The sequence below is a fragment of the Phaethon aethereus genome, assembly GCF_964289735.1.
Source record: "Phaethon aethereus genome assembly, chromosome: 18".
Lineage (NCBI taxonomy): Eukaryota > Metazoa > Chordata > Aves > Phaethontiformes > Phaethontidae > Phaethon > Phaethon aethereus.
Genome location: NC_138594.1, coordinates 1,332,164 through 1,360,101, shown reverse-complemented (window position 1 = coordinate 1,360,101; position 27,938 = coordinate 1,332,164). Strand labels below are relative to the sequence as shown.

Here is a 27,938-nt window from a genome sequence, read left to right as displayed (position 1 = left end):
ATGTGCGTTTGCAGCCCAGAAGCCAACTGTGTCCTGGGCTGCACCCAAAGCCGCATGGCCAGCAGGATTCTGCCCCTCTGCCCCGCTCTGAGGGGACCTCCCTGCAGTGCTGTGTCCAGCTCTGGAGCCCTCAGCACAGAGGAGATGGAGAGACATGGACCTGTTGGAGCGGGGCCAGAGGAGGCCACAGCAATGCTCCGAGGGCTGAAACAGCTCTGCTGGGAGGACAGGCTGGGAGAGCTTCTGCCTGGAGAAGAGAAGGCTCTGGGGAGACCTTATTGCAGCCGGCCAGGGTTTAGTAAGAAAGATGGGGACAGACTTTTTAGTAGGGCCTGTAACGATAGGACAGGGGGTAACGGTTTTAAACTGAAAGAGGGCAGATTTTGACTAGACCTAGGGAAGAAATTTTGGACCATGAGAGTGGTGAAACCCTGGCCCAGGTTGCCCAGAGAGGTGGTAGATGCCCCATCCCTGGGAACATTCCAGGTCAGATTGGACGGGACTCTGAGCAACCTGGTCTAGTTGAAGATGTCTCTGCTCATTGCAGGGGGCGGTGGTCTAGAGGTCCCTTCTGACCCAAAGATTCTATGATTCTATGAGAGAAGCATCTGACTCCTCCTCCTGCATATGTCTCCCTCTCTTGTTTCTTGCTTTTCTCCCAAGGGCTGTCACACAGGAGGTTTCCAGCTCATCAGGTTGTCACTTGCTGCCTCTCAGGAAGACAAAAGCTGTGAAAGAGACTTCAGCACCCCTGTCCCTGCCTTCCCCTTCCCCAGCTCCCTCCCTTCCTGATGCTGCTCTCCCGCACTGCAGAACATTTTACTCCACATCCTGTGGCATAGGAGGCTTCATTTTTGCCTCTCCCTGTTAAGCCTGTTAAACCAACTAGGTATTTTTTGAGCCACGTTATCATCTCTGTGGTGGACGCTGCCTGACAAAGCACTGCTTTTCAACAACTGGTTTTGGCACAGTGTCAGTCAGGCAACACCGACCCCAAAAGATATTGCTCCCAGTGCAACCCTGCATTCACATTTGGCCCTAAAATGAGCCCTTGGCAGCCTCTGTGTGATGCGTGTAGGTACCAAAGAGCTGCCCAGGGACACAGACAGGCCATCTGCTGGGGCAGGAGCTCGGGTGGCACTGCAGGATACTGGGAAGGGGACACAGGGACACAACCTTCTCCCTGAGCAGAGGTCCAGGTAACCTGTGATGCAGCTCAGCAGCACAGGACAAGACAGCAAGGCAGGTATCGAAGAAACGGGCAAGGCTGGCACCATGCACCCAGTCAGACCTCAGCCTAAGGACCACCGAAGGATGCCACCACTGCAACGCTGTCACCTCGGTTTACTGTTAAGCCACATGCAGCACACAGACATAGAGCACATTTAAGAAAATGGATTAAGTCATTTTGAAACAACAACCATTCAAAACGGGCAAGGGAAGGCTGAGAGGAACATCTCAGGAACCCTTCAAAGTCAGGGGAAAACGAATAGTTACCAGCATTACCATGTTACCTGTCACCGACTAGTTGAATAACTAAAAAAGTAAAGAAGAAAGAGTGTGTGTGAAATGTTAAAGCGGCACTCACACACACAAATAAAACATTGGAAGCAACTTGTGATAGGCTGAAGAGACTCATACTGGACTAAGCTTTTAACATGCTCCAGACTCCACTGGGCAGGGGTAATGCTTTGATCCCAGCACCTGGCTGCTTCTCCACTTGACCAATATTTCCACAAGAAATAATCCTTTGCAATGCAAGGGTGGCAGAGATCCATGGCTGGATCAAAAAACTTTGCTATATACATTTATTTCTCCAAATACTATGACCTGATATGTATGCATAGCTAAGATATACCAAGCCAAATTTTCAAGTTGGGATCTGTATCATGTAAGCTGGTTTCCTTGTTTGTGAGCTCCCAGGTGTCCTAAGGAACATCTAATCACTGCTTTTACAGACTTAAAAATAAGATGAGCCTTTCTGATAGCCTAGTCTCAGCTGCAACATTCTTTAAAAAAATACTTATCTATCTCTGTTGTTGCATAGGGAAAGATTTTGGTCTAGATCTTCAAAATGCCTAGGAACACAGGCTCCCAAAAAGCATTTTTGCTTAGTTCTGCTGAATTATAATGGAGGTATGCACAACTACTAAGCAAGAAATCAAAACACAAGTCTACAGAAGATAGAAAAGCTTTTAGTTGTCTTTGAAAGTACCTTTTTTTTTTTTTTAACTCCTTCAGAGAACTTTTACACACTAAATCCAAGGCAAATTTATGCTAAGCTTCAAAAACAGTACCTGTAGATAGGCAATGATCTATTTTTGTACTTCTCCAATTTGGAATTTCAGAAAAAGATGTTTCAATTCTAGACACAAAGACCTAGAACATAAGAACAGGTAGTGGTCCACCCAGCACAGTATCCTGCACCCCACCATGTCCCCAAGAAGATACCAGTGAAGAGAGTAAAAACTAACCTCAAGACATCCTTCTTCCAACCTCCAACCACTTTCAGCTCAAAGACCTTCTCAGCCAACCATGGTATCCCTGTATTTAATAACTGTTGCTGGGTTTCACTTCACCGATTGTATCCCATCCACTTGTCTCCTTGTGAGCTTTCAGATCCCGTCATGCCAGGCTGACAGGAGTTCACACAACTCAAGCCAACACTTGGCTCTCCAGCCCTCAGACACAAAGGCACTTTGCACAACACAAGCCCAACCCAGCAGCTCAGCTAAGTGTAGGCTGCCAGTAGAGAGAGCAGTTGCCACCCATGTCCAACACCCTGACACCATCTGCCCTCTCCTCTTGTCGTATGGGTCCTTCCCTGGCACTTGCATTTGAGAGTGCTGTTTGCTGAATTTCCACAGCCCCGTCCAGCACTACAGCATGGAACTCACCATGACCATGCAACAGGTCTGGTTGCCCCCACAGGGTCCGCACACACTCCTGCCCTGTCCTCTCGCAGGACAGAGGATCCTCAATGCTGCAACGGACATAAGTAACCCAGCACCCGGGTTTGCCCACCACACCTTCACCATGGCTGTGAGTCCTCCACTATCATGTTGTAGCTGTTCTCTGAGCACTTTGCTTTTCAAGGAATTGGAGAAGGAGAAAAAAAGCAAAATTCACACCACAAGGAATAAAAGAAAAAAAACCTAAAAACTTAAGCAAACTTTGGTTTACTTTCCATTACTTTGTTCAAACCCTTCTTCGTGCTGAAATTCATCAGAAACAGCCAAACACATCTGTAAGTCCAGTTATTTCTCAGCACCAAAATAACACACTTTTAACAAGCATTCAGAGGCCCTACTAAACATAACACCACTGCAAACACGAGCTTTTAGTTCACATTTTTCTTATGGAAAAAGAAAAAATTAACATCTTGTGCACTCAAACAAATTCAAGCTTCATGCTGCATTCTGAAGCCTTCAATATGAATTAGTAATATGCTGTAGCAAGAGCATAGGAAGGAGTCCCTGTTTCACACTGCTGAAACATGCCAGGCAATGTCCAATGATCAGTGTTTCCAACAGAATTTGCAGCTTTAACAGCCTGGCAGCACGAAAACCTCTTCAGAATGATGCACGGTGATGGCATTCTTGTCCAATGATTTCATTCAACTGTCAAAACACCTGAAATGCCAGGAGTGAACCTCGCTGCTGTGCTGGAAGGACAGAAGGCAGCAAGTACCAAACCTCTTCCATGCCTCAACTGAAGGCTGGATGCAGCAGAGGACTTGGTCACAGTGCTGCTGCCTTCAAGAGCTTGGCAGATTGCCAAAAACTGCCTCTAACAGGCCAACAGCTGGCTGCTCTCATAATTTTTGTGGATATTTACCTATGTGGCAGAAATCTTTATTTTTGTTAGCAAAGATAATACAGATGAAAGTGTTACAACATTTTTATTTCTTCCCAAAGGAAGAACTGTAGAGCTGCACACAGCCAACTGAGCCAACAGCCAAGGTATCTGCAGCAACAGATGTCCACAGCAATAAACTACATAGACTACAGCTTTGGTATATCAGTTGATGCAACTCTAAACAAAGGGCTCACATCTGATTAGTGTAGAGAGATGGATCTAAGAGGATTTAAAAAAAGATTTTTATATATATAAGTACTGATCTTACTATAGCCATCCCTAATGAGGGCAAACACTTGTAAGAGTATTAAGAAATGGAGAGCTGCATCACGTTAACCCGCAAAGCAGGAAGCTGATGGTTTTGTAGTTTCCCTCTCTTGTGTAGTTCCAAATGAGTAAAATCCCAGTGTTTCTAGCTAGGATGAAACTGAGCCTCTGAAGAGCTTGGCTCCAGCATATGAATCACAGTCAGGAGGTGTAATTTCTGTCGAGAGCTCTGGTGTCCTTCTACCCCCCAGCTCAAAGTGTTCTGCTCCTTGACACGCAGAGTCACACAAACCCATTCCCTCCACAGTGAAGGAACTCCAATGACAACAAACTGCCTTTTTATTACTGTAAAAAAGTACTTTTTAATGCTATGTATTTATCCTGCACCATTATTTGCAGGCTCTGACCCTAGGACTTGGGTCTCACTGTGCCCAACACTGTAATGTCACTCCGAAGGAAGAGCCGCCATCGCAAAGAACCAGCACAGCTGGATCTCCAGTTGCTCCAGCAGCCCTGCCTTCTCCCACAGGTGCTCAAGCCTGACTTTCTCTCTTCTCAGGTTAGTTTTAACCCAGACTGCTACCCCGACCACCCTCGCTGCCAGCTGCTCACACTACAAGCTAGCACAGCACAGGGTGAGAAAACCAATGCTGCCTCCTTCAACAACGCGACTATTTTTCAGTTACCTTGGAACTGGAGCACTAAATCAGATGGCTGTAACCCACCAAACCAGCCACCTCTGGGAGAAATTTCACTTTGCCATCCCTCTAAGACCACTGTTCTTATTTTTTTCCCCTTTGCATTTCCCTAGTGCTGGACTGCCCTTGGCACTGGAGCACATGGCGATCACACAGTTCATGGTCTTGAAAGCCCATCGCTACACGAAGAACTCGGTATGAAGATGGAAACACGCTCCGTATAGCTCATCAAAACCTAACTGACATAGCCACCATTTCCCAGACTGTCTTGAAATGGGCAGGACACCTTTGATCCTCAAGTCCCTTGAGAGCACGTAGGGCAGCAGGTATTGCACGAGGCACGTTGGAATTGCTGCTCAGTACCGGAAACTCCCAATAGCTTTGGAGATGCAAGGGTTCGCATCCCTGGAGAAACACACTGTTCTGGAGCCCTTGGCGCACGAGTTACATTCTTCTGGCTGGTAATTTGTGAGTACTCCCCGTGGCTTCCCTCTCCCGTATAGAAACTCTTTCTAGGCATTTTATAAATCCAGCCCAGGGGGTGCAAAACGAGTCTTGTTAAAACAGGCAACTTTCCCCTAAAGTATAAAATACGTTTCTAAATTGAAAGGATATTGGATTCAAATAGGCCAGTTTTAACACTGTTTATGAAGTTCACTGGATACGACTTCTTTCTACAAAAGAAGAAAAATTATATGCACACTAATTTCTGGTGTCCTTGCATATTAAGATTCATAGTATAAGAGAAAATTATTGATACAAAAAACCTCAAGGTCAGTATCCTGACAAGTCTGTTCTGATACATACCAGTAAGGAAAATATGCATCGGGAATATATTCTGACAGAAGTCTCTGTAAAAGCTGTATGTTTCTTCATTCATAGGTCATACGAAAACTGCCACTGAGATGATTAAATCCGATTTGGTTTCTCGTCAGCACGGGGCCAGCAATGCAAGCCTAACCCTGCTCTGGACTAGGAGCCAGCTGGGAGCTCAGCGCCCGGAGCCCTGCCTGCAGTCCCAGGGTTGGAGCACATTCTGCCCGCAAGAGGAAGAACCAGCCCTGTGGAAAATGCACCCTTACTGACCTGCTCGCCGCTCCTGCGCCAGGGTCCTCTCCTTTATCCTTCTCCATTTTCTTGGGAGCACGCTACCCTCCTCTTTTATTCAGAATACTCTTGAGTAACACATACACCACTCATTAAACCCCCTAAATACGACCTGTCAAGTACAGGATAGGCAGTAAACTCTGTAACGTGCATGCTTTTGTTACTTTTACACAACATGACTCTCTATTCCACGTTTAAGTCTCAAGTGTCCCTTGAAGGGCACTTTGTACCCCACGCATGATGTGGTAAATACCAGTTCAGAAAGATTAGCAAGCTGGTCCTCAAGAGCACAAGAAGTTACACAAAGTAGATTCATTATCAAAACAAAACCAGAGAAAGCAGCTGACGTGAAGCCTAATAAAAGCACAAGTCTTGCTGCCATAGAAATACAATGGCTGTCACTCCAAAAAGTGTCATTGCACACACACACAGTATTTAAAAAAAAAAATCTGGCACTGTAGCCAAAGCATTGTAACAGCTAGTCTACAAAAATATGCTTGTTCATGGCATTCCTTTAATGCTACATAGCTTCTTAGGGGAGGAGAAATAAAATTACACTGGGAGGTGGTAATATCAAAGTCTGGGAAATGCCCTTCAAACAGTTTTGACATTTGCAACCCCAAAACAGACAGAAAAAAATATAAAAGAATGAACAGGTCCTGACCCTTTCCTTTTTGCTATACGGACTTGCTAGTGAAAAATAAATGGGAAAGCAGCACCCCTTGGAACAGCACTCCCCCGGGAGAGGGCAGATGATGGGTGCAGGCTTGGGGCCAGCTACACCAACATGGAGAATCACTTGGGCAAGAAATGCCATGGGAAAGCGACGGCAATTTAAGCCACAGGAGGGTCAGCGTTACATTCAGCTCCCTCAGAGCTGCACCCCAGCACAGACAGCAGACACTGCTCTTTTTACAACAGTGGGAAGTTGGTCGCATTGCAACCGTTTCCCCTTATTTCATAGCTTATTAATAAACCAATTGCTTACTGCCATGGTCTCTCAAATACAGCTCAACAGAAAACCAGCAGAACTTGTACCTCACCTGACAGCATGCAGTTTTGTCAGATTATTCAATAAGGCAAAGCTGCCATCCTGAACTGAGATACTTGCTGCTGTTTTTCATGAAAGAGCTGTAGAGACCTGGGGATCAAACCCTGTCACTTCTCAACGGCTTACCAGAGAAATTCAGACATCTGTGTTACATTCCTTTCATTTACAAGAAACAGAGGATCTGCATAGCACCCTCGTCCGCTGCACACCTTTGATCTTCCTCTGCATGGAGAATAGCAACATCCTTTTCCCTTCTCAGCACAAAAAGTACACCTTCAGATTAAAGGCTAGATGGTGTTCCTCTGGCAAAAAAGTGGATGCACAGCAGAAACCATCACTTACCAAGAGAGGGCAACAGGTATGTGCCATCCAGTGTCAGACCCAGCAAGACCCCTCCTGCCACTGCAAGCACCACCAGTTTCACTACCAACAGTTACCAAGCACCGACTGTGGACTTGAAAAAATAAATTAAATTAATAAAAAAAAAATCATTCCGGTCATTCTTATTAATAGCTGGTAAACACGACCTACAAAATTTGCCTGTAAAGCAGAAAGCCTTTAAGTGCGTAAGAGAATTCACAAACGTGTTAATGGATGATGTTTCCATCATCCTTTCCTTCAAAATAAATGTGCATGTTACATGCAAATGTCAAAGTCAGCTAATACACTCCTAACACTTTAAAACGTGATTTGAAGAAAAACCTACGATTAAAATATACGCTAGGGGGTAATTCAAGCAAACACATTATCACTATGTAACAGTCAACAGTATTTTTAATGGAAAATACTCAACATCAAAATCTGTCTTTGCTGTAAACAATTTTTGGTAGGAAGAAATGGGGTATTTTCTCTGTCAAAAGAATCTTCTTGAGTATTCTCCCAATAGTGCACTTCTTAATTCAACTGGTTAAAATCTACAGGGGAAAAAAGCCACCGTCACCTCTCTCAGCAGCTGCCCAGGCCGACACATGCTGCCCATCCTGCTGTGTCTTTAGGACAGTCCCCAGACCCAGCCCCTGCCCCTTGCTGCAAGCTTCCACGATCCCACCCAGGCAGGACAAGACCCAGAGGCGCGCTCGCTCCCCCAGCGCCTTACCACATTAGCTGAAGCTTCCCACCAAAAAAATTCAGATCTTTCATCTATACCTTCCACGGTTTTAAACTGAAAGTGGGCAGGTTTAGACTGGACATAAGGAAGAAATGTTTTGCAATGAGGGTGGTAAGACACTGGAACAGGTTGCCTAGAAAAAGCTGTGGATGCCCCATCATGGCAGGGTTCAAAGTCAAGTTGGAAGCGGCTTTGAGCAACCTGATCTAGTGAAAGATGTCCCTGTCCAGGGCAGGGGCGTTGGACTAGATGACCTTTTAAGGTCCCTTCCAACCCAAACCATTCTGTGATTCAATGACTAACTCTGGGGAACAGCCAGTCGACTGTATTTTATGCAGATTGACAAAGCAGAGAGGAAACCAGGCCAACCACCCCACAGCATGCAAGGAGGCACTTGCTCTTCTCCCTTAGCAGCACATGAAACCTTTGCTGGAATAAAACTCAGGCCACAAACAGCTTTGAGGGTTCAAACCAAGAAGACCTACCCACGGATGCACAACAGCAGCTGCTCCTATAGAAACATGTCACTTCTGTCACAACACGTCTTGGGGATGAAGATCGCCATTACGCAACGCTTCAGGAGCTCCCCAGCAGAGAAAGCACCTTGTGCACAATCCCATTTTTTCAACTGCTCTTATGTGTCTTCCCCATTTTTAAGGTAAACTGCAGTGCTCTGGCAGGCAGGTGCTAAAGTTCAAGGTTTTTTTAATGCCTTTCAGCCTCCTGGGTCCGACCCACCTACATTCCTACCTCCAGGCACAAGAGTCAGCCAAGCGATTTTAGTGGAAGTATTTAACAGCCTTACCCACCATTAACCCTTGCACGGGGTCCGTAACTGACCACACTGCCACGAGGAGCTCACAGCACCCACCTCCATGTTGCCACTGCAAAACCACAGGTGGGAAGGCACCCACCCCATCCCCTCAGGCTGCAGCACACCGCTGCTCGTAGGACAAACGGCACTGCAGACTCATAAGCTGGAAACACTAACAAATTTTCATCTCAAAACTACCAACGTCAGAAATCCATGGGGATGCTGGAGGGTTTTTTGTCGCCTGCTCTCTTGAAGTCCTTACAGCAGCAGCCCTGGCAGCGTGCTGCTAGCATGCGTGCTGCACAGTCTCCTACCACCAGCAAAGCAGCTCACACATTTTTCCTAAGCTTTCAGATAACCAGCACAGTCCACTAAGCTGTTCAGAAAGGATTCACTGTTTTTTTGGTGCTTGGCTTACAGTAGCCTCAAAGCCCATCCACTCCAACAACAAACTCCTTTCCCTATGACCCTGTTCATCAGCAGTTTGCTTCAGGGACTACCCACCATCAGACCCAGCTGCCAAGCTCTGGAAAACCGCATTATTTTGAAAAACCTTCTGACAAATGGTTTATTTTTTTTCTTTCTTTTTTTCTGAAATATCATTTATTGAAGATTTTTTGGTTTGTAGCAGATTTCAACCTCTCCAACAGACACAGACTGTCTATGTTTGACAGAAGATCCCAGGTTTGGATGAAAAGCACTGCTGGGGAAGTAACTAAAACCCCGCAGAAGCATTTAACCATCTTTGTAACATGCCAGACAACTGGGAATCGGCAAAAAGACTGACACAAAACCAATTGTCATCAATAAATATTACTCAACTATCTTAAGCTCCCAAGGTTCGTATGAAACATTGCGTGCCAGCCATTCCCAGCAGCAAGTTCCATCCCTAACTCAGTCTCACCCGTGGAGCTGTGAACACAGGTCCATCATCCAGACTCCAGTGGTCCACCCGGGTGGCTGCTTTTCTGCCATCTCTTCTCACATTTCAGTTGCTGTCATCTCAGGGATTTACCAGAAAGGTCTACAAGTCTAACTCCAATCCTGCCACACAGCTCTAGCTTGCAAGAGAGATTTGAAATTCCAGCTTCAAACATCAAGTTTCCTAAAGATTTGTATATCCTGTGCTAATAGAAAGTTATTAAAGAATAAATACACATTTTCCAGCCCTGGCCTACAAGAGCAATTCTGACACAAAGGCTCACACTCTGCACTGTGGCACTGGAGCGTACATCCTCAGCTCTTCCAAGACAGAAAAGCATCAGTCTGTGAAGAGCTACGGCCAACAAAGGATTTTCTTTCTCAGAAGAAATATGTCTGAACAGTGGTCACAAAACATACTTAGATAAATCCCAAAGACACCAATTGTTTAAAAAACATTAACAATTATCCCTCTAGATATTAGAATTGCTGTAACAAATAGGCATATTAAATGCAAACAAAAAATCTAAATGCAAATTGAAAGAAATGCAGAATCACAAGATTCCTACAACTCAGATTTAAAAAAAAAAAAAAAAAAGAAAAAACAAACATGCAGAGACTTTTTCCTAATAAAGCTCCCACCTCACTACAGAGGGTACTTTGACTACGTCTGAGCGATGCACAGCCTAAGCCAATGACAGAAAACAGAAAGATTAATCCTACAGAGCTTCCCGAGTCCTGAGGGCTGCTCAGCAGCGTTGGGCACCCTCAGCGCTGCCTGCGGGAACGTCTCCTCCGACCTCTCTGCCTGCTCTCACCTCTCCCCATGTGGCCCACGCTTGAGAGAGAAATTGGAGGTATTCACCTGTAAGCTGACACATACCCTCCACTGCCACGTAAAGCGCCTTAGAAGTCAGGTCTTTGTGCAGAAGTTTTAACGTGTGCAAATCAAACTGCCGAGTCCCACCCAGCAGGTATTTCGCAGCAGTTCAGCAGGCAGCAAATCCCCAGAGCTCCATACGCTCCATCTACAAGTAGTGCAACCGTGTGTTGATAGAGTGCTGCTCTTTTGTTATAGGTAAAGCAGAAGACACAAAGCCACCTCAAGAATTAGTGACCTTTTAAGAAGTCTTAACTGATCTCACTTCACTAGCACTGAAAAATGGAGGCTCTCTTAGGAGCAGGAATGACACAGCTGGTTAATTGGAAAAAAAGCAAATTCCCACTACCAAGATTGATAAAAAAATCAGGACAATATTAAAAAAAGTGTACTTTCTGCCTTTTCATAGAAGTTTATCTGACAATCTAAAGCAAAAGAGACCAGTTCTCATTCATTCGCTGAAAATCAGAGCAGCACATCGCTGTTAAGAATCGCCTTTCATGTTTCAGTATTAACTCTCAAATCACAAAAAAAAAGAATTTTTTAGATTAAGCTTTAGACTGTGTTGCTTTGAATACAGAGCAATCCCATCATGTCAGGATCCACCGTTTTATAAAGCAACCTCGAGAGGCAACACGGCTCAACAGACCAGCAAGGGAACCAGCACCAGTACCTGGCAGGCAGAGAGGAGAGCAGGGTACCATAAGGAGAATTCATTTCCTCCAGCTGTTAATAAAACTACAACAGTAACTATTTGGACATTTCTTGCCAATTGTTATAAAAAGCCTACTTGAACAGAACAGCTGTATCTTGAGAGTTTGGTAACAAGCAACACCCTTTAAGACTGAAGGGGTTGTTTTGTACCCAGAAAGTTGAAGGTTTGCAGTAAATCTGCTCATATTAAGTAGTATTTTAAAATACACAGTACAGCGGCATGTGCCCAGGTGATTTCCCATGAGGGATCACCTCTCCAGCACTGCCACCGCAGCAAAGGACCAAACCTCCTAAAGCAAGCAGCATCACACATCTACAGCAAACAAGCCTGCCCAGAGCAGGGTAGGACACATACGATGACTTACTGCAATACCCCACCACGGGTGCAACAGCACCCTGAGCACACATCGCCCACAGCGCCTCGCCTCCCCGTGCGGAGCTGCCACCCCTCTCCCCACAGCGAGCCCAGGGTCACACCAGGAGTAACTACACTTCAGACCTGGGTACAGAGAGAGAGAGAGATATATAGATATATCCGTTGCTTGATATAAGGGGCAGATCATAGCAAAGCTCCAACTGCTTAAGCAGTGAAGACGACCCAACACTCCTAAGAGGCACGTGTGATGTAGCAGGCTGTGGTGATGCCGGCACTAAAGCAATGTGCACGGGGAATTTAGCACCGTCGCACTCTCGGGAAGCTGCAGGCTTGCAGTTTCTGACCATTTTACCTTAAAAGTTGACAAATTTAGAGCAGGGGAAACCAAGAGTTGCTCAAGGGAGATTCGGCACCACACCAGCCATGGGTAGCACAGGGTTCCCTGCACGATGTGCTGAGGACCTGGAGCACAGTCTGCAAAGGGCATCTCCCTCAGGCACAGTGGCCGCCCAAGGATGGGCAGCAGATGCCCAGCCAGCAGCAGAGCCAAGGCAGCCCTGTCCCTCTCCAGCCGAGAGAGACCAACCCAATGGAAATGGGCATTACCTCTAACTTCTCCTAGCACGTTTACATCTGAACCAGTACTGTCACCCCAGAACTGGTACCAGCCACGTTAATTCTGCACAACACATTATGGCCATACGGGATGGCGGCTATACTTCATTCCAGAGCAAACACCATCATCTCCACTGTCTCCACAGCCTCGCCTTACTGTATGGCAAGGAAAGCTTTTAAAGGCACCCAGAGAGAGGGGACCTGGCTGGAGCTTGCTTGCTTCCCCACAGCCATGTAGAAGTGCACAGACAGATTTCTGGGAAGCATCTGGCATGCCAAAGGTGAGTGCATCAATGGCACGGCACGTGCACACATGCCAGGCACACAGCAAAAAGAGCACGAGCATGTCACCCCATGCCAGCCACCAGAATAAGAACTGTCATCCACTAGATGGGAAACTCAGGCTGGGTGATGAGCACCCAAAGGGCTTGAGCCAGGTGACTATTTTAGCTCTCAAAAACCACCCTAATGTGCTACAGGCACATTTCAATTTAATGTAACCTCGGATACAAAAAATATGGAATATTTTCCATAAAAAATACAAAGCTCACAAAAATTATGTAGCTCAACACCACAGAGACAAAAAAAGAGAACTAAGAAATCCAGCCTTGCTCTCTCCCACCGTGGGTTCCAGCCAGCAGCACTGTGCATTCCCCATGGGTGCACTGCTGCCAGCTCTGAACTTCATCATGAGTCTCCCAAGACCCGATGTCCCCTCACACCAGCAACTACAACTTACACAATCTCCTTGAATGAGACTTAGTTTATTTTTTTTTATTGCTTCTCTCTCTACAATAGCATACAAAAACTGAAAAATAACCAAAAAGCCACACAGCAGGCTGGTAATGTGTTCAGAGGGCAAGAATCAAGCTAGAACTATAACTGAAATGATCCACAGAAGTCTACTAATGTCAATTTTAAGGCTCTGGAATCTTCTTAAAAATACTGATTAGTAAAAATAAGAAATGCATCAGCTAACCATCTGACTGGTAGGAAGACATGAAAATTTGAAAGAAGGGGGGAAAAAATCCTTCATTCTGCAAGGAAAGTCCCTTTACCCCCTACAAAACCAACTCTGCTTTCTTGAGGAGTTTGCAAGTTCACTGTCTTGCCTTAAAACTTCTTCCCATTCCTTTGGCCCAGGTCTGCATCTGTCACCTCTGCTCTCCCCTTAAGTACTTCTTAGCTCCATACTGAGGGACACACGTGCACGCTGCCACGCTGTTCAGCTGCGCCATGGTTCCTAAAACAGGTTCTGAAGTCCAAACAGATACTCTGAATACATTTAGATTTTCAGAGACGGTGAATGCCATTTTTATCTACTCTTAGTTTTCTTTCTGATCACCTCCTTACTTTCCTTTTCAGTCTTGTTACTATAAGCTACTACACCAGACACTATTCTTTTGGGGTTATACAAGTTTTTTCATTCTTTCAAAGTCCCAGAACTAGAGGCAAACACAAAGTTTCTCTGCTACAGAAGTAAGCATCATAACTCTGTAAGAAAAATTGCCCAAGTCCACTGGATTTTGAAAGTCCTTGGAAAAAAGCTCAACCGCTGTGCAGGCAGGTCCTCAGTACAGAAGGAGCCTGAGAGTCTGCCTGGCTAATCCCCACGGTCTCACACTGGGTAACAGAAGACTGTTGCAAAAATATCAGCCAGTAGCCCCAACACAGATCGAGCTATCTTCTTCCCTTGCCCCCACTAACTCCTCCCTTGGAGATCGCAGAAAAAGGGACTCATACACCAGTTCTGCATACAAAATCTGACTGTCCCTCGCAAAACACCGAAGTGTCCTCCTGGCTCTTGCAAGGCGTCAGAGCACCACAAATAAAGCCATCTGTGCGCAGCCTGTGGCCAGAGCCAATGCTGCTTGCTGCCTGCCTTAAGTCTCACCCCAGAGAAAACTTACCTGCAATTCCTTGGTTCAAGATGCTGCAATTTCTCCACTACAGCAGACTCTCAATTTTTTTCTGAGACATTAGGAGCTGCTTAATGCCGCCCTTGTATCAGCGATGCAATGCTCATCTCTGTTCATGGCTGATTAAACGCTGCACCAGCATGGCTTGGGTCTGCTTCTGGTGTGGCTGCGCTGGGAGGCACCCCAAGGGAAAGGGGAAACTGGAGGTACCAGCCTGGTCCTGCTGCCCATGTTTTCTTCCGCATGCAAGGCCATCAGCAAACTCAAACGACAAAGTAAACTCCAAAGTCACCACAAATAACTTCCCATCAGCGGGAACAAAGCGTCCATTTCCTGGAATGGGTAGCAGCGGCTGGTTCCTTGCCTAGCCCAAGGCACACCAGGGCAGGAATACCATTGTGCCCTGAAACATCTCCAAGAAACAGGCATTATGGAGGGAATAGCAGCATGCACGCTGAAGATGACATCAACAGCTATACAGTTGTCATGAAATCACCATGGTCTGGCAACTGAAAGAACAGCTAATGACTGAAATGGTCATCTGGAAAGCAAAGAGTCCAAACTATTGTTAAAAAGGAGCCTGGTATACTTACATATGAGGTAGAATGAGGTAACTACTGGAGACAAAATATTAAACTTGTGGTAGGATTTCTTGGGTATCTAGCTCGCAAGTGTCTCTGACAGGGGAATGAAAGGCTTGTATCAGCTGGGCTCCATCATGAGTTGGAGTCTCCAACAATGAGTTGTGTTTCCATTCTGTGATTATTTTTATTTTATTTTAAAATAGGTTTCCAGGGGTCTTTGTTTTAATTTGAATCCTAACGTGGACCAGAGCACATCAAACTCATAGTCATCTAAAACAACTGCTAAACTTGGGACTGAGGGAACTTTTCTTCTAACATATACCGACTACCTTGTTCCTCTGAAGCACTGAGCAAAATCACTTCACAGGCTCACTTGCAAGTTCTGTTCACAATTACCATTCGTGCGACATCCAAAGCACCAGGAATAGCCTCTTCCTCCAGCACGTCACAGTGGCAGCTTATGGACTTTAACTATTGGGTAGAAATTTGGAAGAAACTATTGCTGTGAGACTGCTGCGAATGCAGAGAATGTTGCAACCCACATTGACCAGGGACACTTGGCCTAGTCATCCTGTGGACCCCTCCAGATGTAACACCAGCTGAGCAGTCGCCTGTTCTCCTGGCACATAAGTCAATGTTCCTGCTTGGCAGTAAAGCAACATCAGCTTCTGCCAGTTTGGACAAAGATGACCCAACCTTCACCTTCACCAGCTGAGCTGCCACAGAGCAATCAATATCAGTTGCTAAACCCAAATCTCTTGAACACGATGCCCAAAGGGATAACAAGTTTTTGACTCCAGCATGATTACATCTGCAGTTTGGTGCCTGCCTCCACAGTGTGGACAATCAACCAGTTGAAGAACATCACCACAGAGTGTTCACTGTGTTTGGCTGGGGTCTCCAGGCCATACCAGCACAGGATTACTCTGAGGACATGAACGCTGGGCAGTCAGACCTTTGCTGCCAAAGTCAGAGTATTAATCAGACTTGAGAGGGAAACCCAAAGCAAACCTTCCCAGAAAGCTTCTATTTACTAAATGGAAATAGCACTGTGGACAAGCGGCCACTGGACTCCGTCCCAGGTGCTGTGAGAACAGCACAGTGCCCTGGCACAAGGCAGGGTGCAGCTCAGACCTTTGGCAACTCAGCGATGAAGCAGGTTCCCTGCAGCCAGTTCAGTTACGGGCTCCCATTCAAGTCAGTCATGACTAAGACCCATCTATATTAAAGCAAGTGACCAGCCCCAGAAACATTTCACGTCTTCACTGAAATAAAGCCTGCATTCACACATTCTTCATTTACACTTTATTTTTGTAGGACAGGAAAAAAAAGCATACATATTGACAAATCAGACTTCAAATTCCAGTTCAAGTCACAGAAGATCCCAAATCACGTCTCTGATGGGGAAACCAGCCAAGGCCTCCTGCACGAGCATACAGACAGACACACATGGGCCACAGACACCATCTCCCACCACTCCTTTCTCAACCTTGACCACTTCCATGCTTGCTGAGAAGATCCTTCTCCCATTTGCTCAGCTGAGGTTGTCATCACCAGGATCAGCAGGCATGAAGCCACAGGAACAGGCCAGAGCGTAAATTCTTGTTCTCAGCCCTAAGGATGTCTAGCACTGATGCACAGTGGCAAAGCTTAACCTATAGGAAGTGTATTTGGCTACGACTCTGGCATAACCAGCTGGGCAGATAATCTCCAGGATGTTACTCCAACTCTTCTCAAAAAGAAAAAAAAATAGAAACACATTTTAAAATAGATTTTGCATTTCCAGGAGAATGCTGGCAAGCTTGTTCAGATATTCAACAACATGTGCAGCAAAAACTGCAACTGCCAAGCTGCTGCCTAAAGCAGCATATCTCCAAACCTTTACATCTAACCCCTTCTTCTTCCAATAGAAGTCTGAGCTCATTCACAATTCCTTTGCATAAACTTGCATATACACTTATACCATACAGTCACACTTTCTAGTTACAACAGTTGGGCTACACCAGATCAGAAAGGAGAGAGTTGACCTCTACTTTTCTGCAAATCAGTAAGGAAACCAGCTTTAAAAGCAGAGACATCCAAACACCCCAGTTTCCACATGCTGACTGTTCCCGCTACCCCAAGGCAAAAAGTACCTTGAAGAATGGACAAAACTCCCATCTCTATCCTCGGCTCTGGGCCATCAGTCTTGGCCAGTCCTACACAAAGCGGTTCTGATCATCCTCCCCCTTTCCACCGTCTGCCCATCCATGTTTCTGAGTGGGACAGGAGGAAAGAAGACATCAAAGGTAGGGTGAGCTTTCCAGTGCTTGGCACAAGACCAAGTCCTGAACTGACACTGTTCAGGAGGGGAACTGGTTGCTACTGGAAAACTCGGACATGGTCCCATCACTCCCCAGAAGGGATTTCCAAATGCAATGCTTTTATCTTAGTCCATAATCCCTCCCAGGTCAAGGCAACACAGCCGTGTGTTTTTAAAGGAAACTGTTTTATCTCTGTCCACAAACCTCTTCAAACACTTTGCTCTCTGATCCAAAAGCAAAGCGATGGCTAATTCAGTTTAGAGAACCACTTCCAGAGAATTAGGTCCAAAGCAAACCATAAAAACATTTTTGGTCCACAGAAAAAAATAAGCCTAGACAAAAACTGATAAAAGGACTGACTCCCTTTCGGCTCAGCTCTGTCTGTCCCAACAGCTGTCCTCCTTACGCCACAGGGCATCTCCTGAAGCACCTCAGAAAGATCAGATAAATTATTCAAAACACAGACTAATTCCTGGCGCTGGGACTCTTTGTTCGCTCCAGGATCAGCACAAGCTGTCTGCTTCCTGGAGGGCTCGCTCTGCCTCCAGTAAAGGGCAAACACAAAGGCTTCGATTTGCAGAAGAGGAAATCAATTTAGCAGCTAATAAATACACAATTTGTGCAATATACATACTCTCTGTCTCCCTTGATGCTCATACAAAAGTTAATGGGCCGTACTCTGCTAACGTATCACAAAGTTATTGCACTCTTTCACATGAACGGCAGTTTAGTTCGTTTGAGAGCAGAACTGGGAGGGAGATGGGGAGCGGATGCTTGGCAACACCACATTGTATTTCCTCACAAACAGCAATAGCAGAGATCCCTCCACGGAGGGCTAGAGCCTGAGAAGTCAAGGTCACACATTTTGGAAGATGCTCTGCAGCATCACATGACAGTCCTGACGCAAATCCAGGCCAACGATATCTCACACGCCCTGCTCAGGGCCCGTGCAGGCATGGAGCAGGCATCCAATGGGCATTGCAGAGATCTCCACAAGGACCTCTGCTTGCTGACAGTCTGGTCTCCTCTCAAAAATTCACAGACTCTGCACACAGGAACTTAAATAAACCTATGACATCTGATAAAAGTCATGCTTGCACCTTTCCACCTACCCATGGGGAGGCACAAAACACACTGCAGCTGCACAAACTGCAAGAACTCATCTTGAAGCAAGGGCCACCTAACTAGACCAAGAAATGCACATCAGGGGTATCTTCAAGATCTAAATCCTCCCCTCAAACAAAAGGGATCCCAGTAAGATTGCAGATGCCCATAAAAGACAGCTTAACCTAACTTACAATAGAAAGGAGTTAAAACTGAACTCAGCAACGCAGCTTGTCCAGAATACCGTCTCCTGAACACAGATGCTCAGGCCGACACAAAGCTTTGTTGCCATGGCCAAGGCAAGGTCCAACACGGAGGCAAAGCAAGTTTTCAATTCTCCCTTACTCCCTCATTGTCGGTTCCAAATGTATTTGGCCACCAAAGTTTATTGGTCTTCTTTTACATCCTTTGATTTAAAATTAATCCCTCCTGTCCTCTGGGTGCTCCAAGTTTACCATATTAAATCACATGAATTAGTTCAAGTCTGTCCCACTGCAAATGTCCCTGCAGTCTATCCTTCCCCTCAACTTCAAGAAGTCTCAAAAAAAAAGACCAATCCAGTCAGGCACAGTTACTAAGAGGTGAAAACACCCGGGATTAAAGGCAGGAGGAAGCTAATTAGCTCAATATGGTGCTCTCTTAACTCATAAGTTAGCGTACACGACAATGCTCATTTCTTACACTTGCCGCTTGCCAGCACAATGCAACTGTGGAAATTTGCTTGATCCCTGACAAGCACAAACATGCACTCACCAAAAATAAAATTCAGAAAAATAGGAGCCAGAAGAAGTAATCGAGCCCACCACCCACACTGCCCACTCCAATGATACACCCAGGAAAGACGGCGGCTGGGGAGGCCACACGAATTATTTTGGCAGCAGGGCAGCCTGACAGCAGAGAGGCTCCGCCGTGAGTCAGAAGCATCAGGCTGTCCCACGGAGAGCACACACCTCTGCCCTGCCAGCAACGCGAGCTATGAGGGCTGTGCGGCCTTAGACGCTGACAGTGTCAGCAACCCACAGGAGCTTGCGAGGGGACCTGCGCCCCAAAGCAAACCACTGACTTGGGCTTAGATTAGTTTAGTAGGCACGAGATTCAGGACAAGTATACACCCAGCATGCCCTACAGGCATGGTTTGACAAGTGATGGAGCCAAGCCACGCTGCTCTCCACCTGCCTCTGGGAAGGTGGGTTTGCTCCCTCCTGCCAGCCCCAGCAGCACCATCCTACCCCTCACCGGCATTGCAGCTCGGTGGCTGCAGCCAAGCAGCCACCAAGAAGATGGCTAGTTCCTGTGCTGGGACTGGTCACAGGGCGAGGGCACCATCACAGCCTCAACAGGGAGATGTCTACAAGGCGAACAGATAGAGGGGCTGTATATGTTAAAGGTATATCTATATGTTAAAGTTACATCTGTACCAGCACTTGCAGTCAATACAAAGCTCGTATCACAGGAATACTCCTTCGAGATGCTGCCACACGTTGTACTACCTGCAGTGGCAGTTTTCCAAGCATCTTACATACCGTTTATACAAGTCCACGTAGCAAACCTCAGCAAGAGATTCGGACAAGTTATCTCTGTTACAACTCAGCAATGGTACAAGGAGGTGGGGTGGGGACAGAAAGCTGCATGCAGGGTCACAGCAAAAATTACTTTGTCTTGTCTGGACAACCACAAGAACTCAGAGTAAAAACCAAAAGCGGGCTTCAAGCTGCACAAATCCTTCCTGCAACCCTGCCCAACGGCAAGATGAAATGCACCCTCCCTGCTATTTCATACGTTATGGACAATGACTTTACCCCTAGACACCTTCAGAGTAACTTGGAGCACTTTCTTTCTCATTGATTTTGATAATTAAATATTTCAATATTTTAATAGTCACCCTAAACATCCAAGTCAGCTACCTACTGAGAGGGGTGAGCCTCACTGCTGTTGTTTCAGATACTTTCCAGACAGAAGTGCTATCATCACCAAAGACAGGCATGTGCATATGGAGGGTTAACTAACATGCATTAGCTATTGCACTATAGCAGAGACACAGTATTCAAGTTATCTATGACTGGAACCAAAGAAACACAGGTGAAGCATCTCTCAGTAGGGATTTACCATGAGTTTAATTAATCCAGTTAAAGCAACAAATTTTCTTCCTTTTCAAAAGGAAGAAATTTTTCAGCGCTCAACAGGCATTGCACTATCATTTACCCACCACTCACACATTTCTTCTGCAATCAAGCAAGCCTGCAACATCAAAAGAAATCTGAGGATCTAGAAGACAAAAAAAAGCCCTTTGCAGGGAATGCCAGCAAGACTTGAATAACACAGTGCAGGATTCACATTACTGAAGACACGGGCCGAGTGAGCAGCACAGTGACTGCTCAGGGAGGTTGCTGGAGGAGGGCTCCTCTACCAGCAACCAATAACCAGACACCAACCAAACTGATATTAAAAGAAAACGGCTTAAAGATTAAATAACTATTGGACCAATTGACTTAAAGACACAGATTCTCCTGAACTGGTGTCTTTAAAGGGACTGGGTTTCTCATTGTAGAGGAGCCCAACCATAAATGACCAGGATCAACACAGGAATCCCCAAAACATTTGTTCATCCCTCCAAAGCAGAAGGCCAGACTGTACTATAATAATAATAATCATCATCCCCCATCCTGACCAGAAAAACCATGGAAGAGCCCACGTCCCAAGGTGACAACCCCTGAACCATGATGAAAGGGCTCAACTGCCAAAACCAGCCAAGTTTTCTTCACCCTGCTGCTGCAGGGCAGCCATTCCTACCTCCCTGAGCAGGATGCTGCTGTCTCAGCACCCAGCAGAAGGGCAACACAAACATACACATCTAAGGAGGCATTTATAGCTTTGGTGAACACAGTGCAGTCCATTTTAAATAAGGTACATGAGATCTGGGAACATAACCAGCACTTTTTGAAAGCTGGTCCAGATCAGTGCACTCCAGCCTTTGAGAGGATGCCAGAAGCATCACATCCATTGAGATTTTTCTACCTTCTTTATAAATATCACTTCAGTGAAACTTGGATGGACATCTGCTGCCAGTTCCTGCCCTGCAAGGCAGAGTGCTACACAAACACCCCACACATCTTCTTTCTGTCATACAGTTTTTCTTTCCAGCCTCCACATCCTACAGCAGCTATTCCTCCCATTGGGAAGCAGACCTCAGTTTTTTTCTTTCAACTCATGCATAAAATCTTACCAAACCTAAATCCAACAGAAGACATCTGACTTCAAAGGCAGCAATCACATCCCAGCTGTATGCTAACAAGGTGTTTATGTTTGTTTGATACATACAGAGCTTGATGTGGTTACACAAGACTCCTGTAAGTAATGCTTCACTGGATACACACTGGGACTATGAATAAATTTAATTTGGGTGACTCCTCAACAAAAATAAAGACCAAGTTTGGAAAGTACACTTTTTTTTTTTTGGCGCTTCCTCACAAAGGTTATCTTTCACTGGATGGGCGTTGTTTTGACAGGCAACAGGGCAATAGTGTGACTTCCACTGCTGTAGGCTCTGTCAAATCAGCATAAAATAACTGAAATCCCAGCATCTGATGAGACTAACTAGTATTTTTGGGTTGCCCCTTTACCAGGAAAACAGACATTTGTAATAGAACGCCAGCTGATTACAAGTAAAACAAAACGGAAAGCTGAAACGCAAAACCATATGCTTACATGTAAATACAGTCCTACACATGCAGGTGTGCACTAAGACTCAACACAAAGCAGATATGGTCAGCCATAACCTGGTAGCGATACCACACAGGAATAAACTGGTAGGCACTAACGAACTGAAATACACTGGTTTGCTCACCACGCAATTATCTTTACCTTCCATAATAAATGCAAACTTGTCCAAGTAGACATACACCCATCAATCTGACAAATCTGCCAGTGTCAGCTTGCACCAGCAGCGTACATTAACACACACTGGTTTTATAACTCCACTGTGGGCAAGAGTAAGTGCAGTCACCTTCTCATTTTATTCAGTTAGCTCCCACCTGCCAAAGATACAACTCACTTTGCCTATATTAGAATAAGAACAAGTAATTAATACACAGTGACAGATAACACTTATTTTACCACCTACTGAGGACAAGGATTAATTCTCCCCTGCAGTCCTCTCTTTTCTTATTCTTTTCCATCTTCCTTGTTTTCTTATCCACATCATATGTTTCATTTTACTTGGCCATTCATACCTAATACTTGGCTTCATACCTAACTTGCTGCTCACTTGCTGCTCCCTTTGCTTCACAACACCTCCACCTTTGCACTGCCTTCTTGTTCCCCAAATTCCCCTCTTTGAGGTTCCCTAAGCAAACTGCCATGTTTACTTGTATAAAGCCTATCTTACAGGCTCCTCTTACTTTCTCCATCCATTATGTCCCTCTGCTCAGAGAGCTAAGTCCACCCACCAGCCTTTTAACATTGCCCACATTGTGCCCCAACAGATCAAACATCTCAACATCAAGGCATGAACATCTTGATCCTCTCCTCCTGCTGGGCCTTGGGTCCAGGAGCACCTCCAGCAGTGGGGAGAAGAGCTGCTCTGGCCACTCCTTGTACTCACAAAGGCAGCAACACGAAGAGGAGGAAGATACAGGAGTCATGGCACCTCTTACCAAATTCCCATACTGAGGATCATACCGGTCACAGCAATGCCCACAAATGGTTTCAAACAATATTCTGCTTTTGACAGTGCTGTCTGAACGAACTATGACTACCCCAAAGACACAGCGTAGATTACACACTGACATCAAATTCATCTGGCCCTGGTGACTGACCAAGTCCATCACAGCGCTCACCAATTCTGTCATCTGCCAAACATGAACGATTCTCGACCTCTCAAAAAGCCTCCCAGGAGCTCTTTTCTGCCAGGCACAGGGCAGAGCTCCCTCATACATAGGCAGAAACCCATCTCCCAACTCAGATACATCACTGATGTGCTGAATGGCACCCCAGGGCAAAAGCAGGACTCTAGTAAGTGTCTTGATGCACTCGGATACCCCTTGGCAACCTCCCTGCCCAGGTTCCTTACCTCATATCCACAGAGGTCTCTCTAACCAGATATGGACCTTCTCTGATTTTTGCTAAAAACAGAAAGGTTATGGCTGGAGTGGGGTAGAGAGGGAAAAGGCCACTATGGGGGAAGCAGACAGGACCACGCATGTGAAAGGAACCGAGAATCCCAAACTCCATCTGAACAGGTCAGAAATTCCCACCCAACATACCTGAACCATCATGTACATTCTGAAAGCATATGGCTTGCTTGTGAAAGACACCAGAGCATACCATGTATGCTGTATGTATGCAAGTACTTCGAGAACGCCCAGATGCCTCCACTCTTCCTGGAATACCAAATGCAGGAGCTGAATCCTTAACAGCCAGTTCTAAATGGTTCCAGCTCCTACTTCGCACTGGAGGTAGCAGAAGTGACTCCACAAGTTGCAATTATTAGAATAAAAATTCTTCCTATGCCTTGGAATTAATTTCTAGATTTCACACCACCATTCTTCAAATGATAATTTTCTACATAATGTCAGCAGTAAAGACTATTACTAATTTTGGCAATGACAGAAAGGCAATATTGCTCCAGTATTTGGAGCAAGTTTGGGTGTTGTCTTTCCTTAAAAGGAAGTGGCATATCCTACTTCCCACAGAATCTCTGTTTTCTCCACAAAACATCCAGAACACTAAATATGCAGGACTGCTCCTGGAATTTTAACATTACACGTAACTAAGAACAACAACAATTCTTCACACCAGTGGTCACCAGCATCCAGACAGACTTCAGTTTGCACCCAACAAAAATTACCATTTCAAAAGTTATGAAATAGGATTTATTTTCAATACTTAGAATTCCAGCTCTCCTTTGTCTCCAAGCTGTCAGCCATGCCTTGAACATGGCACCATCAACCACACTGGCCAGAGGAACCCTTTGGGATGAAACGAAGCTCCCAGCTTCATGGGTGTGAACAGCTGACACAGCCAGAAGACATGAGCATGAAGCTGGGGCATGCAGAACACTAAGGGTGAGAATACCTGAAGCAACCCCTTGATTGATTGCAAGACTTGAAGGACACAGCTGCACAGGAAGCCCAGTGCAAGGACAGCCAGGTGTCCCTTTGTCTCACTATTGTCACCTGGAGGGGCTTTAGCCTGTGCACATCAAAAACGCTGCAGAATATCAAATTAAAAACAAAAACAGATGGCCTGCAGAGACCTTCTGGATCTGATGCCCTAGCTCCAGACATCAACATGATGGGCCTCGATTTCCATGAGGACTTCTCCCCTGTAACAACACCCCCCGCTGAACTCCCCGACAGCAGACAACCCTTACAAAACTGCCAGCCCTCATACCCAGACAGAAACCCCTTGCAAGAGGCTGTCACCTCAGGCCAGCCTGCCCAAGCACATGTCCTCTGGGCAGTCTCCAAAAGCGATGGATCACTGTCTGGAGGAGCACTGCCACAGCCCCTCAGCAGCAGACACGGGCCAAAGCCATGGGTTGTCCCACCTTCTCCCGCTCCCACCATGTCCCTCGCAGCAGCAGTTGCACAAGCTGGGTCAGAGAGTGTTTCTGGCTGAAAATTAACCAAGCAAAACTTTTTTTTTTTTTAATATAATTACTTGTTTCCAGCTTAATGACTTCCCTGCTCCACCTCACCATACTGTTTAAGCCAATTAAATCAACACTGACGCAGTCCTACCCACTTTTCTCCCCACCCAGCAACACATTCCCACACCTCCCTTGCACCAGTGCTTGCCCAACCCCACCACGAGTAAACGCTGGGCATCCGAACTGCCGAAAACTCACCACTTTTTGGTGGGTTTGCTTTGCGACAGCTCAGCTTGCCTTGGTGTCAGCAGGGAACAAGCATCAGTGGGACATGTGCTGGGGGCAAGGCCACAGTGCACGCCCGAGAGCAGCCGGACCTGCGTCGGCAGACTGCACATCACCTGCAGACACCTCCAGCCCCTTCCCATCCCACCCACAGACTCCCTCGGCTTTGCACAGGTGGTCGCATGGCAGCAGAGGGATCCCAGTGAAGGGCTATCCTCCTGGGATGGAGTCTCTTGCTGGTTCCAAGAACCTGCCTTCACCACCACTGCCACAGCAACCTGCTCCCCCAGAGCCCACCCAGGATCCTACACCCAGCTCCTCCCAGAGCACGTAAACACTCCTCTGTTACCTTAAGAAGAAAAATACCCTAACACCAACTTTCATCACAAGCACTTGCATACCACCAAACTGGCCCTGTTGTCCTGAATTTGTATTTAAATAGCCACTTTAAACCAATTACAACAGAAACAACTGCCTTTCCTCCACCTGGAGAAAGGATGCAGATGCTACATTATCACAAGCTTACAGGGCATCAACAGTTCTGGAGTCAGGGTGCAAAACCAACTCTCAGCCCTGGACTCAAGATTCAGGGGAACAATTCATAAATATGAAAAACAAGGCTCAGGTGGAAATACAAAGGGCAACACAGAGAATTCTAACTGCACTGCAGCAAGGCTATTTCTTGTTTTATCGCAACAGTTTCAGCACATCGCGGTTGAGTTTTTAATCCATGCATTTAATTTACAAGGCTTGGGATTCTGGTCTTTGAAGTATGTTGTAAACATGGCTAATACCACCCTCCCAGGGCCAAACAGGTACCCACTCCATCCAGCAAGCACAAGTGCTTCACCGGGGGGGGGGGGGGAGGGGAGGGGCTGCAAAGAGCAAAAATTCAGCTTTTTATTCCAAATATACCAAACTCTTTAGTTTATATCATCAGTTCTCTGCCCAAACAGGTCCCCATCAGTCTCAGTGCAGTCTGTCCTAGCAGGACAGAACACAAACTATAGCAAACAACTGTTACAGACATTATTTGCTGAGAGCACCTGCATCTCTGAGACAGCAACCTTCCCTTCTTCTATTAAAACATAAAGAAAGAGTTCCCAAAACAGGGCAAACAGCTTCTTCAGCATTACCATTCCTGTATTAAATTAAAAAAACAAAAAAAAAAGAAGCACTGCATCATCTCAGCCTAGGGAAGCCTAAAATGTTGCTCAAGCAGAGAGCATTTTTCAGTGGTCTAACTTTAAACGAAAAGCTCAAAAGCTTGCTGTGGCTCTTCTGAAAAATACATACCCACTGTTTTTGCAGCGCTGCTCAACCATCAACAAGTGCAGGCGGGAACCCTGGCAACACGACCCTCCCATACCACTGTACATTTCCACCAGAATAAACCAAAACCGAAGCCGAAGTCCGCCGCTGAACTGGTTTTGCTTAAACACCTGGCTCGCAAAGCACACACAAAGGGAAGCCAAGGAAGCGGGCGCCCCGCAGGCAGCGCCGGGGCAGAGCCGTCCTGCCTTGGCGGTCAGAGCAGCGGCCCAGGCGGTCAGAACACTGCCCTGGCCGCCTCCCGGGCGGCGCAGCGGGGCTCCCGGCGAGGGCACAGGCCGCTCCCGACGCCCTTCACTCCGGCTGGGCCCCCCCGAGCCGCCTCCGGGATGCTGCTGCTCGCGGCCTGCGCGGCCCCCCTGGAGAGGCCGCAAAACCGTCCCCGGCTGGAAGAAGCCGGAGCCGCGTTCAGCCGGCCTTTGTCCGTGCCCGCGGCTGCCTCCTGCCGCCCGGGGCAGCGTGGCGCCCGCCGAGGGAGGGCTCCGGACAGGCTCCGCGCCCCTCCGCAGCCCCAGGCGCAGCGCCGCGGCGGCGGGCAGGGCCGCCCTTCCTCCCGGGGAGCCCGCCAGGCGCAGCGGCAGGCGGCAGCCACAGGCAGCAGTGAGGCAGGCCCGGAGCGGGGCCTGCCGGGGCCGGGCTGACTCCGGAGCCGCGACGCGGGTTTCTCGCGGGCAGCGCCGCTCCGGACGGCGGGTGCGGCCGCACCCCGGCCCCGACGGGGTCCCCAGAGCTACGGCCCGCGCGGGCCGGGGCCCAGAGCGGGCGGCAGGCGCCGACAGCCACCCCCCCCTCGGGGAGGTCGCCCTCGGGAGCGGCCGCGCTCAGCCCGGGCAGGGCGAGAGCCGCGGCGGGCACCGCGCTCCCGGGGCCCGGCCCGGCCCGCCGAGGCCTAGAGCGGGGCGCGCCGCCCGGCCCGGAAGCAGCGGCCGGGCCGCGGCCTAGCGCGGGGCTGCTTACCCTGCATGCTGCTGGCGGCGGCGTGCGCCTGCGGGCCGCCCGGGCCCGGCCCGCTCCCGCCGCCGGCGCCGGAGCCGCTGCTGGGGCTGGGAGTCGCCATTGTGTGCGCGGAGAGGGAGCAGCGCGGCGGCTGCAATGCAGCAGGGACCCTCCCAGGCAGGACACCTAGAGCCCCGCCGCCGTATAGCAGCCGCCGCAGCCGCCCCGTCCGCCCCCGGGCTGGGGCCGCCGCTTAACCCCTCCCAGGCGGGGCACCCGCAGCCCCGGCGCCCTGCGGCAGCCGCTGCGGCGGGGCGGGCGCTGCCTCCCGCGGGGATGGGGGGAGGCCCCGCCGCCCCCCCGGCCGCGCTCTCCGCCGGAGCCCTGCCGCCCCGCGCCGCTGCGCTCCCTTCCCGGCAGCTGCGCGGCCCCGGTCAGTCGGTGCCCAGCCCTGTGCGCGCAGTCCCGCTCCTGGTT

The 27,938-nt window shown here is 47.6% G+C and overlaps 1 protein-coding gene across 1 annotated transcript in view; it reads right to left on the bottom strand.

The window, feature by feature from the left end:
- The window catches only part of MAP2K4 (mitogen-activated protein kinase kinase 4), a gene marked incomplete at both ends in the record, with an annotated part of 102,417 nt that extends 74,835 nt beyond the window's left edge, over positions 1-27,582 (bottom strand). Inside the window, one exon of the mRNA XM_082008029.1 lies at positions 27,483-27,582. Within this exon, the coding sequence (XP_081864155.1) occupies positions 27,483-27,582 (100 nt within the window). The remainder of the gene's footprint in view (positions 1-27,482) is intronic.
- Between the last annotated feature and the right edge of the window lie 356 nt (positions 27,583-27,938).